This window comes from Hordeum vulgare, chromosome 2H (assembly GCF_904849725.1).
Source record: "Hordeum vulgare subsp. vulgare chromosome 2H, MorexV3_pseudomolecules_assembly, whole genome shotgun sequence".
Taxonomy (NCBI): Eukaryota; Viridiplantae; Streptophyta; class Magnoliopsida; order Poales; family Poaceae; genus Hordeum; species Hordeum vulgare.
Window position 1 is genome coordinate 184,896,110 of NC_058519.1, and position 18,402 is coordinate 184,914,511.

At 46.7% G+C, this 18,402-nt stretch overlaps 1 protein-coding gene across 10 annotated transcripts in view; it reads right to left on the reverse strand.

The window, feature by feature from the left end:
• Positions 1 to 359: 359 nt before the first annotated feature.
• Positions 360 to 18,402, reverse strand: part of LOC123425760 — a 33,278-nt gene continuing 15,235 nt past the window's right edge. For 6 of the 10 annotated variants that reach the window (XM_045109477.1, XM_045109478.1, XM_045109475.1 and 3 more), the window contains 6 exons: positions 9,072 to 9,108; positions 8,836 to 8,955; positions 8,673 to 8,742; positions 8,451 to 8,561; positions 7,530 to 7,696; positions 360 to 1,189 (listed from right to left, as the gene is read on the reverse strand). In XM_045109477.1, coding sequence (XP_044965412.1) covers positions 922 to 1,189; positions 7,530 to 7,696; positions 8,451 to 8,561; positions 8,673 to 8,742; positions 8,836 to 8,955; positions 9,072 to 9,108 — 773 coding nt within the window. In that variant the 3' untranslated portion in view covers positions 360 to 921. Of the gene's footprint in view, positions 1,190 to 4,945; positions 4,983 to 5,448; positions 7,375 to 7,529; positions 7,697 to 8,450; positions 8,562 to 8,672; positions 8,743 to 8,835; positions 8,956 to 9,071; positions 9,109 to 18,402 lie in introns of those variants that run through there. The other 4 variants (XM_045109486.1, XM_045109481.1, XM_045109484.1 and 1 more) reach the window with 4 other exon arrangements.

Genomic DNA, 18,402 nt, shown 5'->3' on the forward strand with positions numbered 1-18,402 from the left:
GACTCGTCGCAAAGTCACCAAGTTGCTTAAAATGCAGTGGTCAAATCATTCTGAAGATGAAGCCAGTTGGGAACGCGAGGATCATCTTCTTGATGAATACCTCAAGCTCTTTCCTTGTACCTCTTAATTCCCGGGACAAGAATTCTTGTCAGTAGGGGAGAGTTGTGACATCCTCAGCTTTGCTACAGTGATCTTTGTAATTAAGCTACAGTAATCTTATGCTAATGATGCCACATCACCGTGATTACTGTTGTTAAACTCGCGTGGGTTCAAACCCCGTTTAAATTCAAATTTAAAGTAAAATCAAACGATAAAAGTTTTTCAATGTCAAAATAAAAATGTTCAGTGTGTGTCAAATATTACATAGGAAATTGCCCTTTAGGCATCATTATTTTTTTGAGAGTATTTAAGTTCACTATAAAAAATAAATCTAAAACAGAAACTGAAAATAAATAAAATAAAATAGAAAACAGAAACTGGGAAAAAAAAGCTGGCCCAACTGGGCCAACCGGCCCAGCCGGCCATCCCAGCCCACCTCCACCAGGGGTATTTAACCCCCTAGAAACCCTAGCTACCCCCCCCCCCACTCCCTCACTTTCCCTCCTCCCAGACGCCACCATGGGCGCAACCCACTAGAACCCCATGAGGGGATCCACCCCCTCGTTCCCCCAGACCCTATCGCTCTCGTTCCCACCCCACGAGCCACCCACCAGCTCCGCTCGTTCTTCCCCTCGTTCCCACTCCCACCATGCACGAAGCTCCACCGAGGCCTCCCTACCAGCCCCAGGACCACCCTCAAGAACCCCCACGCATCCCCCAACCACCTGCGCCCCCGCCTCCGGCTGAGGACATCCCTCCACCGGCCGCCTCCCTTCTGCCACACCGCCGGCTCCTCGCCACTGGTCAGACATCCCCCGTCTCCTACCTCCGGCCTCCATCGCCCCCGGCCACCTCCGGCCTCCAGCGCCTCCCTCGGTCTCCTCCTCGCCTACCTTGCCAGTTCTTCCTCCACCACCAGCCGACCACCTTCCTCGCCGGACTGCACCACCGCTCGCCCTCGTCAATTCGCTCCACTGAGCCCCCCTCGAGCCCATGATGCCCACCTACACGGATCGGTGAGCTCCTCCCTCCCCTTCCTCTCGCCCTCCACAGCTCCGGCCTCCACGTCGCCCGTGCGCCGTTTTCCCTCCTGCTAGTCAGGAGGAGGAGGGGATTAGCCCCTTGTTGTTTAGAGAAAAGGAAAGAAGAAAAAACAAACTATGTATAAATGTATGTATGTATGTAGAGATATATATGTGTGTATGTATATGTGTATATGTATGTATGTATATTGGTATGTATAAAAATGGTGTGTACAGATGTGCGTAGATGTAGCGTATTTTGCTCGCTGTCCCAATGACATGCGGGCCCACGCCTCAAAAAAGAAGAAAAACACAAAAACAGAATGTAAAATGAATAAAAATAATAATATATAATACATAAATAAATAAATAAATAAATAAGTTAATTAAAATCAATTAGCGTAATTAGATAGTTTTAATATGTGTTAAGTTGATAGGAAAATGACATGTGGGTCCAGCTCCATTAACGATTAATTAAAAATGCTAATTTAATTCTGTTAATTAATTAAGCTTAGCAATGTATGACAGTTGGGTCCCACCCCACTAATTAACTTGATTAAATATTTACTAAACCCTAAAAATAAATGTATCTCACACATGGGACCCCCTAGTCATATTTGACCAGTCAAAGTTACTATTGACTCCTTATGTCAGCATGACATCATGCTCACGTCATAATTGAAATATCTGAATTAATTAAATCTGTTTTAAATTTTGAATATTGAATAAAACTTTAAAAAATAATATTAAATAAACCGTAAGTCAGATGGAAAAGTTTTGAACATGAAAGTTGATCGACAAATCGAGACGAACCGGGATACGCTATGTGTTTGTTTGTCTCGCGCCCCGAGCATAGCAAATGTAACACCCCAAAAATTGGGTTATCGATTTTTGTGATGTTATGCCTTCCTTGCTTTTCTCTCCCGGATTTTTCCTCTCGAATTGGGAAAATGACAAAGTGAACCCAGTCTATCCCCAACCTCTATGTGCTTTTCCTTTGTCCTGGTGCCAGCTTGTCCTTGCTGAGTAAACTCCGAATCCTTTTTTAAACCCTAGCTCCGAAGTAATGGAACTGGGAATCATGTCCGTGTGTTTTCAAAGGAGTCATCATTTCCATTGCTCTGTTGATCCTCCAAGTCTTCCCAAAGATCCTCATGCCCTCATAGACCCTAGATGTGCAAAAATATTGCAAAGTCATATGCAATATTTCTTCCCTAGAATTAATTCCTGCTTTTGCTTGTGTGATGAATTAAATCTTGGAAAAGAGTTATCCATCTCCAATGCTCATGAAACCTTGCAGAGATATTCTTTGTGATCCTATGAAGCTCTCATGAAATATTGGCTATCATAGAATAAAGGAAAATTGCATTTTCCTATTTTGTGCCAATATAGCATTTTGGGGCCTTTTCAATGGAACTACCATGTTGGTAGCTAGGAAAAATACCAATTAATTTGTGGAGCTTCTCATATCCATATAATCCTCATTTCCATCAAAAGAGCAAGTTCCCCAATTCAAAAATTGGGCACAATGACCCTTTGCAAATTCTGGCCAGGTCATTTGTTTGCAAAGGAAGTGCGTGATTCCTTGTTACCCTTGAGTTGAAATTTTGCAGAGTTGTTTATCATGTTAAATCATCCTTGTGAACGAAAATTTAGCCCATTTCATCATTCCATTCTTCCCCAGCAAATTATTTAAGACTTTGTCCAGAATGAAGCATTGTGAAGGAAGTACCATTTATATGTGTGCAAATGGTATGAATCTTTGCCAATATCTTCATATGACTAAATCATGAGTCTCCTCCAAATTTCAGCCATTTCCATTTAGCAAATTGACCCCAGCAACAACTTCTTCATTTCTGGTGAGTATGCCAAGTTACAAAGGAAGTACGCCATAGACTTATTGGATTGAGGTCATTTTGGCCAGTATAGTAAACTTAGTGAGTGGTCAACCTCAACCAAGTATCATGCCAAGAGGTGCACTATGGTGGTGACAACACAGCACAAACACCTTGTTGTTGGAACCTATTTGGCTTTGGTGTGGTCACATCAGTGATCCACAGTGCCATCCTGATGCATAGGTCAACTCAGCACAGGGTGTAGATAAGCTTTGGCAAGGTGTGACAGCTTGAGGGGCAAGGCAAGGCCATGGCCACGTGGTGACCATGGGCAGAGCATGCCAAAACAGAGCTCTGTGCGTTCAAGTTGATGTGAGCTTGATCACAATGAGTTATAGCTTGTCTTGAGGTGTCGGCAAGGTTCCCACTGCTCCCCCGCACACTCTAGAGCTCTCTCCCCCTCGATTCCTTGCCAAGGAAACCGCTGCCATGGTCCCGAAGCTTCAGCCGCCATTGTAGAGCCTCGGCCACCTCCGCGAAACTTCCTTCCAAGCGTATTTAAGGTGTCCCCGAGCCCCTGCAGTGGAGTAGCAAGACCCCGCAGCCCCAAACCCCCTCCCCAGGATCCTGGAGGTTCATAGCCCTCCAATGGCCGAGAGCTCCCATTGGCCCCCATGGCGAAGTCAGCCCCCGAGTGCTCCCCCTCTCCTCCACCCACGGGCAGAGCCCCTCCTAGCAGTGGCGAGGCCGCCGTCGTCCTCCTTCTCTCCGGGGAAGCCCCGAGACACCGACGCCACGATCGTCGATCGGCCACTGCTCCTCCTCCTGCCGCGGTGGTGCTGTGGGTCACCTCCGACCCCCCTGAGGCCACCCTCGGGCGCGGCGAGGGGTGCCCGACACCTCGGCCCGTCGGCCAGTGTTCCCACGGCTGCTACTCGCCGGCGCTCCCGCGGCCCGATCTCCCTGCCCCAACGGCGAGAGGTAGGAGAAGGCAACGGGCAGAGAAGAGATGAGAGGAGAGGAGAGGAGAGAGGAGAGAGATAGAGGGGTGGGCCCCGGGTGTAAGTGAGAGGAGGGAGTCAAACCCCCTGGGTTCGCGCATTTTTAAGTGGAGACGTTTTCCCGAAGAATACGTTTTCCTCTTGGGAAAAAGTATTCCGGCGAAAGGCGCATTCGGTTTCAGCCCCGAGGACCTATTTGCAGATATTCTTTTTACAGATTAGTCCATGGTGCTCTAACGGGCGTATCTTGGCGCTCGTAACTCCGATTGAGGTAAAACCAGCGCCCACGTCTTCGTATTGTCGAGCCCGTTTTGATAGTATTATTTTCATAAGATGTTTGTGCAGTAGAAATAACCATTTTTCCCTTGCCTTTGTTTGAGCCTTCCGAGAGGGAAGCCCTCTCCGACAAAGATTTCTGATGTGTTATTGCGCTTGTCGTCGGAGTATTCGTCGACCCCCAGGCAAGCCAACCTCTTACCATGAGCTCCGGACTTGCCTGATAATTTTGCTTGCACGTTGTGTGTTTATCCGTATCACCTGTTAGCCTGCATTTGCATATAACTGTGATGACATTAATAAAAGTTCCTAGTGCTACTTTTCATCCAACATACGCCCTGAGATGTTGCTCTTACATATTGAATAATACTTATATCCGAGTACATGGTGAGGTGTTGTGTGTGACGCTGACGAACCCTTGCTTGCATTTTCTTCAATACTGGCACCATTCCTGTGTCTGTACTATTTCCGGCCGATCGGGGTGGATGCCTGATGTCAGCTATGCTAATGCACAAAAGTCCTTCCAATGGCGCCAGAAACAGGTGTGTCGACGGCACCAGGAATCCTTCTGCTACAGCTACGCCTTAAGGGACTTCCTAGGCAAGTATGCAAAGGATTTCCCACATGGCCTTGGAGCCTTGCGTTGGTGTTCCCTTGAAGCGAAAAGGGTGATGTAGCATACTGACGCTAAGTATTTCCCTTAGTTTGAGAACCAAGGTATCAATCCGGTGGAGGAGTATCACAAGATCCTGCACAAACACAAAAGCTTGCTCCCAACGCTATGAAAGGGTTGTCAATCCCTTATAGATTGTTTGCCAAGTGAGAACTGAAAGCAACAAAGTAACAAAAAAAAGTACAAGCGGGGGTGTAAACGATGGATGTGAATAGACCCCTGGGTCGTAGTGTTTACTAGTGGCTTCTCTCATGAAAGCAAGTAGACGGTGGGTAAACAAATTACTGTCGAGCAATTGATAGAATCGCGCAAAGTCATGACGATATCTATGAAATGATTATATCTATAGGCATCACGTCCAAAACAAGTAGACCGATACTTTCTGCATCTACTACTATTACTCCACACGTCGACCGCTATCCAGCATGCATCTAGTGTATCTCTACTATTAAAGGGGGATCTGCCGTCTGTCGTGATGATTCGACCACGGGAGATCCCCCGTCGGTACCAGCACAAGTTCCACCGTTTTTTTCTATCCCTCCTTAAACCAAGCAATTTTTTTTCATCCCTCCTTAAACCAAACCGGTTCACCCAGGTCAAAACTTGTACCTCCCCACCTCGTATACAAAGAGTCAGAATCAGAACGACGGTTGGAAGACCCACGCACGCACATCCGCCACGCCTGGTGCTGCATCGCCTGCTCGCCTGCTCGCCGTCGAGCGCACGAGAGGATCCCTCACCTCCATCGCCTGGTCGCCTGCTCTACGCCTGCTGCTGCCTTGCCTGCTCGCCGCCTGCTCGCCGTCGACCGCACGAGAGGAGCCCTCGCCTCCATCGCCTGGTCGCCTGCTCTACGCCTGGTGCTGCCTCGCCTGCTCGCCGTCGACCGCACGAGAGGAGCCCTCGCCTCCATCGCCTGGTCGCCTGCTCGCCGCACCAGGAGAGAACCTTAACGCACGCATGGTGCTACCTCCCTCGCCTCCATCTCCTGGTTCTTCCTCGCCTGCTCGTCCACCGCACCAGAGGAGCCCTCGCCTCCATCGCCTGCTCGCCGTTCACCGCACGAGGGAAGATCTTGCCCACTCTGGTGCGCCTGGTGCTACCTCCCTCGCCTCCATCGTCTGCCTGAAGATGTTTTCCAGGCTGATTCCAACAACTCAAAAATAAAACTAAAAGGTAATGATGTATTTGCTTGAGCTTCCCTTCATGTTTCTCAAAATAGTTCAAAACGGAGGACAAATAAAGATGGCAAGATCCATGAAAAGGATCCATATTTAGGTACTTAAGCAAGATATTCAATCAAACCCCCTATATAAAGCAAACAAAACCAGACATTGTTTACCAGTAGACTTCTGGTCATGTTTGGACTGTTCGGTTAAAATCAAGGCCATTAGCAAGAACATAGAGGGAAAACAAGCATAAACTTGGATTGGAAGGGAATGATTTTTATCATTTTTCTACAGACCAAATTGTTCAATTCAACCCGCTATGCAGAGCAAACAAATATTATAAATAAACTGACAAATTGACAAATTGTGTATAAACTGACAAAATAGTTCAGGGAAAGAGGGTATATTAACAGGGTTAAATCTTTAGATTTGAGTTCGGTGATGAATCAACGCACCCAGGACAGCCTGTTGGGATTTGTCCTCCCGTGAGTTGTTCCACTATTGTGTACTTCCCGTGCGTTGATTTTATGGGATTTTCATAATTTTGAGTTTGGAGATTTGATCTAGACAAATGAATCAACACACGGAGATGAGACTTAAGATCTAATCAACGCACGGGAAGATTATAATTGCAAATATATTCAACATTATTTGCACTTTATTTGCAAATCTAATCAACGCACGGGAAGCCTTAAGATCTAGACAAATGAATCAACATTATTTGCACTTTCCTGCAAATATATTTGCAGAAAAGTGAAGATGATGTGCAGGTATATTTTGTTATCTCATCAACGCACGGGAATAACGATTACCTAATCAGCTTCTCTAGAAATAACGATTACCTAATCAGTAAAACTGGATATTGATCAGCTTCAAATAATATATATTCTCTATGTGAAAAAAAGGAAAAGGAGTAAAACATATGAATATTATTAGATCTTAAGTTTGGGCTAATCAGTAAAACTGGATATTGATCAGCTTCAAATAATATATATTCTCTATGTGCGAAAAAAGGAAAAGGAGTAAAACACATGAATATTATTAGATCTTAAATTTGGGCTAGGGACTTAGGAAATAGCATGGCCCCTTTTTTTATTGACAATGTGAAAAACTCAAAAACTGGATCACTAGATGCGAATTAGGAATATAGCACAACTGGAAAAATTTGAAACCTTTTGCCCTTTGGTCTAGCACATAGTAAAATTAGAACCATCACAGAATGCGAGCAAGCTTATGATCTGCTGCCAGAGTTCTTCAGCCTCTTTGGTACGCCCCCGCTATAATAGAGCAAGCTTATGACTAGCACATAGCAAATTGTTCAATTCAACCCGCTATACAGAGCCAACAAATATCCTAAATAAACTGACAAATTGACAAATTGTGTATAAACTGACAAATATTCTAAATACGACTCCATACAAATGAGTGAAGACAAATGAGGGAAGCATCATTACCTTGTCAAGACTTCCAAATTTAAGAGATAGAATATATTTCCACGCCCATCGTCTAGCAACCTAGCTAGCTTGAATAAAATTATAGTGGATTGCTGTCGTGCTGATGCGCTATACAGAGCCAACAAAACCCACCATTGTGTATCAGTAGACTTCCGGTGATGTTTGGACTGATTGGTTAAAATCAAGATCATCAGCAAAAACATGGAATCAAAACGAATGATCAAATGATTGCAAATCAAATATCATTTTTATTACAGAATATTTATCGATTTTGCTACTCGTTTCTGTATAAACTTGCAACCAGTAGTGTATCAACTTTGTTTTCTTCCTCCAGTTCAGCTACTAACAGAAATATTAGATAGAGGCCATATGAAACAAGAAAATGCTACCAGGAAGTATGGAAAAAGGAGGATCGACTCTTCAAACAAAAAATCCCTTTGGGCTACTCGTATGCATCTTCTAGCATTTCAAAGAAAAAAACATGCATCTTCTTATTTTTCTTTATTACCGCTCCTTGCATAAAATAAGACTGCTACAACAGGTGCTATATACTTGAGTTACTCTATGTGCTAAAAGATGCATTTTCTTAAATATTGGAACAACTGTACGGACTCTGCAGTGCAACCTTGTGACTGTGGAAGTGGGGAGTAAAGCTCAAATAACATCTGTGCATATCGTATGCCTATAAGGATAAGAAAGAGGCATGAGAAGTTGAGAACTGTGATGTTTCTCAGCAAAGCAGCAAGTTATAATGAGGCATAAATGCATAAATGACATTCACGTGCATCTCATTGATTTCTATATATAATTAGTAATCCATGCCATGGCACCAATTCTCTTTGGTATAAAAAAGGCAACAATCTTAACAATTTCCAATAGAGACCAGCACATGAACCAATAAAGTCGGAGTGGTGAACTTACGTCATACTGTGTTGGGCAAAGTCGTGTAGCTTCAGCATACTTCTTGCAAGCCTCCTCAAGTAATGAATCTTTTGAAGAATCAGAGTTAGGATCCACATTATCTGCACTTTCCTGCAAATATATTCGAAAAGGTTAAAATATGACTTTCGCAATGTTAGTTTTACTAGCATCCTTTAAGCAACAGAATAAATGAAGCCATGAAAATAAGGAATGCATTTTTACCTGGAGAACTAGGGCCCAGTTATAATATGCATCAGGGTCTTCTGGATTTCTTTCAATGGCGCTAATATATCTGCAAAACGTACCTTTAGAGAACATGCAAAGTTTGAGCTACCTATAATATTACTACAAGGCTGGGTTATAATCAGATGAGACAAACCAAGACCTTTTGGCTGCGAAGGTAAGAATACGTTGGCGAGAGCAACCTTCCTCATCAACCCCAGTGACACTATTTATCAAGTCCATGGCAACATCATGATGGGTTGAGAGTTGTAGGTTGTCCTGCCTGAAATGGACAAATGAAAGAGTTGTATAACTTGCCTTTATCATAGCTAATTTGAGAATATATGAATGACCTAAGTTTACTTCATATATGGTCTATGAGGAACTTGCTTTAGTTACCTTCTGATTCCTTCAAGAGGTGCTAGGAGCCATTCCGCTGTAATTTCACGAGGTCAAGTAGATTTTTTATTCACAAAGTGGCATGCTCTTTAGTCTAATTACTTATTGCACAAGAGTGCATTCATCATTCATCATATTTTAACATTTTCTTATTGCAAAATAATGCAGTTTTAATGAATAACATATAGCGGTCGAAGATGACACGGGAAAGCGGAAATCTGTATGATAAAGGAAAAGGAGGTATGTCTATGCCAATCAGATGTTTGCATATAAGGTATACTTTAATATTACACAACTTATCCTACATTTAATTATTATTAGTTCTTGAATATGAGAGGACACCGAGGCGACAACCCACCATTACCCACCAACCACTGTCTGGTTTTTTCATACGCGACCAAACGGACACTACTAACAACAGTGTTTCGTCTTCCGACGATGATGACAATCTTCCGACCCAGCTCCTTATGATGGTTCCCATAGCCGGCAACCTCACGGCCTTTCAGCCAGTGCAGCATGTCGAAACCCCAAGTGGTATCGCCCTTACGCACTCACATCTTTTCCGTTAGCAGTGTTACATTTCTTAACAAAAGTGGTCCATAAAATGGATCTTCAGGAAATCATTCTCGTGAAGCCACCTACAATGATCATCATGCATCACTTGGAGGAACACATAGCACCACTGAGCATGATATTGTTTCATATATAGCACCAACGCTCAACACCTCACAAACTAGTCCTCAACAACTTCCTTCAAGCGCAGTCATTACATCAGACAAAAAACAGAAAAGGCGAGAGCAATATATAGCTCGGCGAAATATGTTAACACCTGAACAGAAGGATGAAATCAATGCACGTCGCAGAGCAGCTAGGAAAAAAAAAACAGATGAGGAGAGAAATTCCCGTCAAAGAGAAGCCAGGCAACATATCACATCAGAGGAGGAGGAACAGAGTAACGCACTTAGAAGGGCGGCCTACCAAAATATGTCGGTCGAGAACATGCAAGATAGGAATAGCTATGCAAGGGCCATGTACCAAAATATGACCGCCGACGAGAAGCAAGACACAAACTCCCGCCGAAGAGCACGTGCGAAAAACATGTCACCTGAAGAGAAGCAGAATATGCGAGCTCGGCGAAACGCAAAACTCGCGGCTAGGCGCAACACCCCTTGCATTGAATCCATAGCAATGTCGTGACCAGATGCATCTAACTTAGCTGGCCCCAACCAGATGTTGACCGCTCATCCGTTCGTAGTCGGAGAACCCGTCGCTTCATGTCATGCCCCCGGGCCAGCAAGTAAGGCTGGTCACGGCTTGGAATCAGACGGTAATCCCCCCATATTTACACTACTTGATATGTCCATGTGTGTTCAACCAGTATTTACTAGCTACCTAACGGTGCAGGCGAGTACCTTAGTCGTACCCTGGGCGATGGAGATCAACAGGAGGAGCACATAAATGCGTCACAGCAAAGCAATGATTAGCGAATATACGAGAACCAGAATCATGCCCATGAGCAGAGGCATGAGACCAGAGCACATCGTAGGGCTAAGCAGCGAGCTAACAAAGAAGGTATGAATGTAAAGAAGATTCAAGGGAATGCCGTAAAACGAACGGCGCGTCGGAAGAACATACCAGAAGGTAAGAAGTCAGCATCGCTAGATCATCGTAATGCAAGCTTTGAAGCTAAGCGAAGGACTCCCCGCCAAGATGAAAGTACCTTAGATGTGAACAAATCAGCAACAAGCTCATCTTCATCACCCACAGTAGCTGCTTCACTGGCTTCCCCCCCTTCATCAAGCACGCCGTCTTACACCAGAGGGACCGATGGTAACCCTATCATCTTTACTATCCACCATGTCACGAGTCACACTAAACCTTCCTCCCCCTTCATCAAGCACGTCGTCTTACCGGCTCAACAATGTTGCAGCTGATATGGAAGCCTTCCTCAGCGGCATAATGGACGATAGTGCACTCTCCGATGGCCTCATGGATGATGCGTACTACCTGTTTGCCGGTGAAGGTACTCTGAGGCGCCTTTCGCTTCTCGTCCCTGTATACTACTCATTTTGCATGTGAATTGTATCATGACATGTTATGTCTCGACAATGCTTGCAGGATACGACACTGATGGCACGGACATCGATCAGCCCGTGGACTCCTCCGAAACGGGACCTATCGACCTTGGTCCTTTTGACTATGTCTACTCCAACATCCCAGACAGCACGCACATCCTAAAGCATGCGACAAACTGCGACCATTGCATAGCCAAGAAGTTCTAGTACGAGACGGATGGCTTCTGCTGTCGAAACGGGGAAATAGAGTTGGCTGAACCAGAGCCTATTCCAAAGCTGATGAGGTTATGGTCTAGCGCAGATTCAGACTCTCGGCTCTTCCGGGAGAGCATTCGGTTCTTCAACGGTCACTTCTCCTTCACTACCCTTGGCGTCAGCCTAGACGACAACTATGCGAACATGAAGTCTGGGGTATACACGTTTCGGGCGCAGGGCACTATTTACCACAAAGTGCATTCGTTCGGTCCAATAGCTCTTCCTGGGCATGTGCAGTTGTACTTCTATGACGACGACCCCAACTTAAGCCATCGCAAGGAGGCTACCAAGAAATTGGACCAACGCGTAGTCAGCAAGTTAGTGGACATCCTCAGGGGCAACCCCTACTCCCAACAGTTTAGAAGTTTGGGTGCCCACAAGGAAAACCTCGACGAGTACCGCATAGACCTCAACATTGACCAAAAGCTAGATCAACGGAGATATAACAAACCTGTGTCATCCGAGGTGGCTGCGATTTGGGTCGAGGGAAACGATCTAGCAAACAGGTTCAACCGCAACATTACACTCTATGGGGACAACAATGAGAAGCATAGCATACATGCCACAGATGGCTGCTATGACCCGCTCTCGTATCCCCACTTTTCCCAAGGGGGGCGCTTGGTTGGCATCCAAATATCCCGAAGCGCAATGTCCCTTTGGAGCTTGCACAACAACCAAGACGGAACCACGATAACGATTCAGGTTTGCCCGCTTGGTACGCTTATATGCAAAAAAATAACATTGTCTATCCTTCCCATATGGTAACTAACCTTCTTCTATCACGTCTATGCACAGAGGGGAAAAGCCGATTGTGCGTCTCGGTCAGGGACTACTACTGTTACCGGCTACAGACACGCCCTGCGATATTCAACCCCGTACTTCACGGAGCACGCTTGTTCCAGCAGTGGGGTGTGGACATGTTCGTCAAGATTGAGGGTTGTAGGCTGAAGTGGATCAGGGACCACCAACCGCAGATACGTGCCGATCTATATCAAGGCCTTCTGGATAGCATAGCGGTTGGGGAGGTGGGAGCGAGCGCTATTGGCAAGAGGATCGTGCTCCCAGGGACGCATCAGGGGAGCAACCGAGACATGAAGGGGAGGCATATGGACGCTATGGCACTGGTGCAGACCTATGGGAAGCCTGACATCTTTTTGACTATGACGTGCAATCCTAGCTGGGAGGAGATACTGAATGAGCTACTTCCTGGCCAGACACCCCAAGACCGACCAGATCTTGTCGCACGCGTGATTAGGGCCAAGTTGGAGACCATGAAAGAGATGTTGTTCAAGAAGCACATCCTGGGTGTTGTGGTGGCGCATGTGTATGTCGTCGAGTTCCAGAAGAGGAGCCTCCCCCACGCGCACTTCCTATTGATCATGAATAGAGAATATAAACTTGTGGTGCCAGAGCAGTATGACCACATCATATCCGCAGAGCTCCCGGACAAGCATAAGTATCCCACTACTGGAATTGAGAATTTTGCCATCTGCCTTGCCTTTGCCGTCTGCTGACGCATGGCAAAGGTGCTCTTTGCCGTCAGTTGGCACAGTGCTGACGGCAAAGAGGTGGCTGATGGCAAAGGTTTTATTTGCCGTCGGCCACCTATTTGCCGTCTGCTGGCGGACGGCAAAGGGTGGGCAGACGGCAAAGCCCCCCCCCCAACGGCCGAAACCCCACCCCCACCCACCCCGCCCCTTTGTCGTCTGCCACCCTCCCATTGCAGACGGCAAAGGGGGCATGGGCCAAACGGCTCCAGCGCCTCTAACGGCTCCCACCCCGCACCCAATCCATGCCCGCCTACCCCCCCTCTCTGTCTCTCTCTCGCGCGCCGTCGTTTGCCCACCCCGCCGCCGCCGTAGCTTCCCTCCCCAGCCACCCCGTGCCGCCGCCAACCCGGCCGCCACCCCCCTCCCACCTTCCTCCCGACCGCTGCCCCCCTCCCAGCTCCCTCCTGGCCGCCGCCCCCCTCCCACCTCACTCCCAGCCGCCGCCGCCCCCTCCCACCTCCCTCCCGGCCGCCGTCGCCCCCTCCCACCTACTTCCCGGCCGCCGCCCCCCCTCCCACCTCCCTCCCGGTTGCCACCCCAGCCTCACCTCCCCTGTGCCGGCGACCCCGACGCCCTCCGCTCCGGTTAGTATTGTTTTTATAATATTTTTTTCCTATTTTTTCTTCTTCTTTTTTGCTAGAAAGTACGAATAATAAAAAGAAAAAGTAGAAAAGGTAGAAAAAGTAGAAGAAGAATATGTAGTTTAGTGCTAGGTTTAGTTTTTTTTTCTGTTTTTATGTTAAATTAGTTAGTTAGTTTATGGGGAGTGCTACGCATCCTCCGGTTGATCTTTTAAAAAGATCATCCGGATCACAAGCCGTTAGATCTGTAGCATCGAACGATCGGACACGCCTCCATTATTGCAACATAGGCATTGTTGCAAAATTATTTATGCAACACACGTCTTGTTGCGGAATTATTTTTAAAACATAGGTCTTGTTGCTGAAATGTTTGCAACAGATGTTTGTAGCAAAAATTTGCAACTGAGATTTTGTGGCATTTTTTCCAACTCATATCTTGTTGTAGAAATAATATCCAAAAGATGTTTTGTTGGAAAATATAAATATGTCGTGGACCATCGCAACATCGCATATGTTTCCGAAACATAGCTTCTGTTGCATAAATATGTTCGACAAAACATGGTGTGGGTGACCTTATTTCAATGCGTGTCAAGCAAAAAAGGTGACAGACGCGTTCGCTAAGATCCGCCGGAGGATGGCAAGCATTTTCATTAATTTATTAGGTAGAAAAAGTAGATATAAAATAAAAAAAAAGATAGAAAAAAACTTAGAAGAAAATAAGAGAATAATAAACTAGAAGAAAAAAGAAGAACAAGAAGAAGAAGAAGAAGAAGAAGAAAGAGGAGAGGAGGAGAAAGATAAAAGAAAGAAGAAGAAGAAGAAGAAGAGGAGGAGGAGGAGGAGAAAAAAGGCGAATAATAATAATAATAAGATGATCAAGAAGAAGAAGAAAAAGAGGAGAGAGGAGAAGAAGAAAGAAGAGGACCCTGACCCCCGACCCGCGGCCCCCGACCACCGGCGCCCGACGCCACCAACCCCCGACCCTCGACCCCCTACCTCCGACGCCACTGACAACCGACTCCCGACCCTCGACACCCGACACCACTGACCCCCGACACCTGACTCTCGACCCCCGACGCCAGACGCCACCAACCCTCGACGCCCGACGCCACCAACCCCCGACCCTCGACCCCCGACCCCCGACGCGACTGACACCCGACTCCCGACCCGCGACCCCCGACGCCCGACACCACTGACCCCCGACCCCCAACTCCCGACGCCCAACACCACTGACCCCCGACCCCCGACCTCCAACCCCCGACTCCTGACCCCCGACCCCCGACGCCACTGACCCTCGTCCCCCGACCCCCGACGCCACTAACCCCCAACCCCGGGCCCCCGACACCTCTTTGGCCTCTTGTTGATCGAAAAGATCCCAACCCCCGATGCTAGTGACCCTCGACCCCCGATGACACTGACCCCCGACCATCGACGCATTTAACCCGACCCCCGACCACCGACACCCGACATCACCGACCCTCGACGGCACTGACTCCCGACGTCACTAAGCCCCGACCCCCGACACCTCTTCTGCCTTCTGTTGAACGAGAAGATGCTTTTCGGCCTTCTAGATGCCCACGGGGTCATAATTTTGTAAATTATGAGTTAGGTCACATATTTTCTGATTATGTTAATTATAAAAACATCGTATTTGTGTTGATCGTGTGAATTTCAATGTGCAGTTGTTCGACGACCTCCACGTGCGTTGGACGAGCTCCGCCCTTGCGTTTGTTGGTGAGCACAAATGACTTCTCCTCCTACCCCCTTAATTTGCTCTGTCCCGGTCTTCGTGCCGATGAAACTTGCTAGCTATAGGTTTCTTCAATCATGAGTATGTGTGACCAGTATGCGTCTCCCGTTCGAAAGGGCGAGATCTATAAATATGCATTTCTTTGCATATTTATAACCGCCATCCGTTCGAATTGTCCAACATTATCCATGGACAGCCCGAGTATGTGTAGATTGGGTTTGTTTTCCCGTATGCCGTGCTCCGGATCCGATGCGGAATTTCGTCAGTGCCTCCCCCGTTGTTCTCCGGGTGCACATCCTCTCTGCTTATTGCCGAGACGTGTATCAGGAGAACAGCGGGGAGGTGCTGCCGAAATTCTGCATCGCATCTGGAGCAGAGCATGGGAAAACGAACCCAGTCTACACATACTCGGGTGGGATTAGGACCTATCTTTACCTATTAGCGTGTAGGTTGCATGGACGTAATAAAACTGACAAACTTGATTAGCGCATGAATATAGATGATGAATTATATATTTATTTCTTGTGCCCCCATAGGTAGCTAGGCAACATGAGTGATCGTGCTTGGATGTACACTGGTCACCCTAGTCAGAAAGACATGACCCATGAATGGTTAACAAAAACCAGGGAGTTTGTGAGAGCCGCATTTGCAAATGGCCAACATAAAACATGGTGCCCCTGTCCCAACTGCGACAACTAGAAAAAGCAGACAGAGTTTGAAATGGGTAAACACCTGCAGAAGTGGGGTTTTACGCCTAATTATACGGTGTGGACTTTTCATGGTGAGTCTGACCAAGGTGCCAGAGCTGAGGTGATTCGTCGTCGCACCGACGAGCATGGTACCGGGATTGAAGACATGGTGCAAGACTTTGATGATGCTCGTGATTCGGACGATGAGATGGAGGAATCTGCAAAGGCCTTCTATCAAATGCTGGAGTCTTCAAAACGTCCTCTCCACGAGAAGACTGAGCTTTGTCAGCTGGATGCCATCGTGCAAGTAATGGCTCTCAAGGCTCAATTCAACCTAGGAAGAGAATGCTACGACACGATGATGACGATATTTGGACACTTTCTACCCAAAGGCCATGTACTGCCTGCAAACATGTACCAGTCAGAGAAAATCCTCCATGTACTTAAGATGCCCTATGAGAAGATACATGCCTATGAGAATGGATGTGCCTTATTTAGGCTTGAGTATGCGGCCTTGAACTATTGCCCCATTTGCAATTCTTCCAGGTATATTGTGGTAGGAAACGACATGGGTGAGAAGAATCAGACCAAAATCCCCATTAGTGTTCTTCGATATCTGCCAATCGTACCAAGACTTCAGCGTCTTTTCATGGTCGAAGAGATGGCCAGACAGATGACCTAGCACAAATTGGGCAAAAGAACCGAACTAGATGCGGATGGGAACAAGATGCTGGTACACACTTCAGATGGTTTTGCATGGAGGCACTTCGATGCATTACATAAGGATAAATCGGAAGATCCAAGGCAACCTAGAGTTGCCATCAGCACGGATGGGTTCAATGTGTATGGTATGACGGCAGCACAATACGGTTGTTGGCCTGTATTTGTCATTCCACTAAATTTGCCACCCGGAGAGATTATGAAAAGAAATAACATTTTCCTGACGTTGATAATTTCAGGGCCCAACTATCCGGGGAAGAATATGAGTGTGTACATGCATCCGCTTAAGGATGAGTTGCAAGAAGCCTGGGATAATGGGATCAAGACCTACGACGCGGCTACCAAAACAAATTTCAAAATGCATGTGTGGTACATGTACTCGACGCATGATTATCCGGTGTTTGCGCTATTCGCTGGATGGTGTGTGCATGGAAGGTTCCCGTGCACCACATACAAGGCAGCTCTTCAGTTCCGTTGGTTGCAGGCTGGTCGCAAGTATTCTTGCTTCGACATGCATAGACAATTCCTGGATCCTGGTCATAAGTTCAGAAAAGACAAGAAGAATTTCATCAAAGGCAGAGTTGTCAAAAACACTGCACCAGCTGCGTTAACAGGCCAACAGACCCTTGATCAGTTAAACGCTCTCGAGCCTGATCCTTTGCGTCCAGGATACTTCAAAGGGTATAATACGGAACACGCCTGGACTCACAAGTCATGCTTATGGGATCTCCCTTACTTCAAAGACCTCCTTTGCCCACACAACATTGACGTGATGCACACTGAAAAGAATATTGCGAAGGCCATTTTTGGTACATTGTTCGGCATAGAGGGGAAGTCAAAAGATAATCGTAAGGCTAGAATCCACCTGGAGGCTCTATGTGATAGACCGTTGCAAAACTTGCGACAACGGAAAGGAAAGCAAAGCATAGCGAAGCCAAAGGCATGGTTCAATCTTGAAAGGCCAGCTATGAGGGAAATGATATTGTGGGTGAAAATGCGGTTGATGTTCCCCGATGGGTATGCTGCGAATCTAAAGAGGGGAGCGAATTTTGAGAAATTGAAAATATTTGGGCTCAAAAGTCATGATTGGCACATATGGATTGAGCGGGTAATGCCGGTGATGTTGCATGGCTCTATCCCTGAGGATGAATGGCTAGTACTGGCAGAGCTGAGCTATTTCTTCCGTTCTCTTTGTGCGAAAGAACTATCGCCTGGCATGCTAGATGAAATGGAAGAGTTGGCGCCGGAGTTGATCTGCAAATTAGAAAAGATCTTTCCACCGGGCTTCTTTAATCCAATGCAACATTTGATTTTGCATCTCCCGGCCGAGGCAAGAATGGGGGGGCCTGTTCAAAATCGATGGGGCTACTCAACTGAGAGGATGCACAAGACGCTTCGAGCTAAGTGTAAAAATAAACGTAGAATGGAAGCATCGATGGCCGAGGCATTCATTACTGAGGAGGCGGCAAACTTCGTGACAGCACACTACAAAGCCAAAAATCATCATTTGCATAACCCGAAGCCTCGGTACAATGATGGCGATCGAGAAAAAGTTCGATCCAACCTCAGCCTATTCAAAGGTAAGCTCGCACCATCCGGAGCTTCGAAAGGGAAATCGTGGGATGTCAAAGAATGGCGGACCATTTCATTGTATATCTTCACCAACCTAACAGAAGTGCGGCCGTACATCGAGTAAGTTCTCGGTAATTTA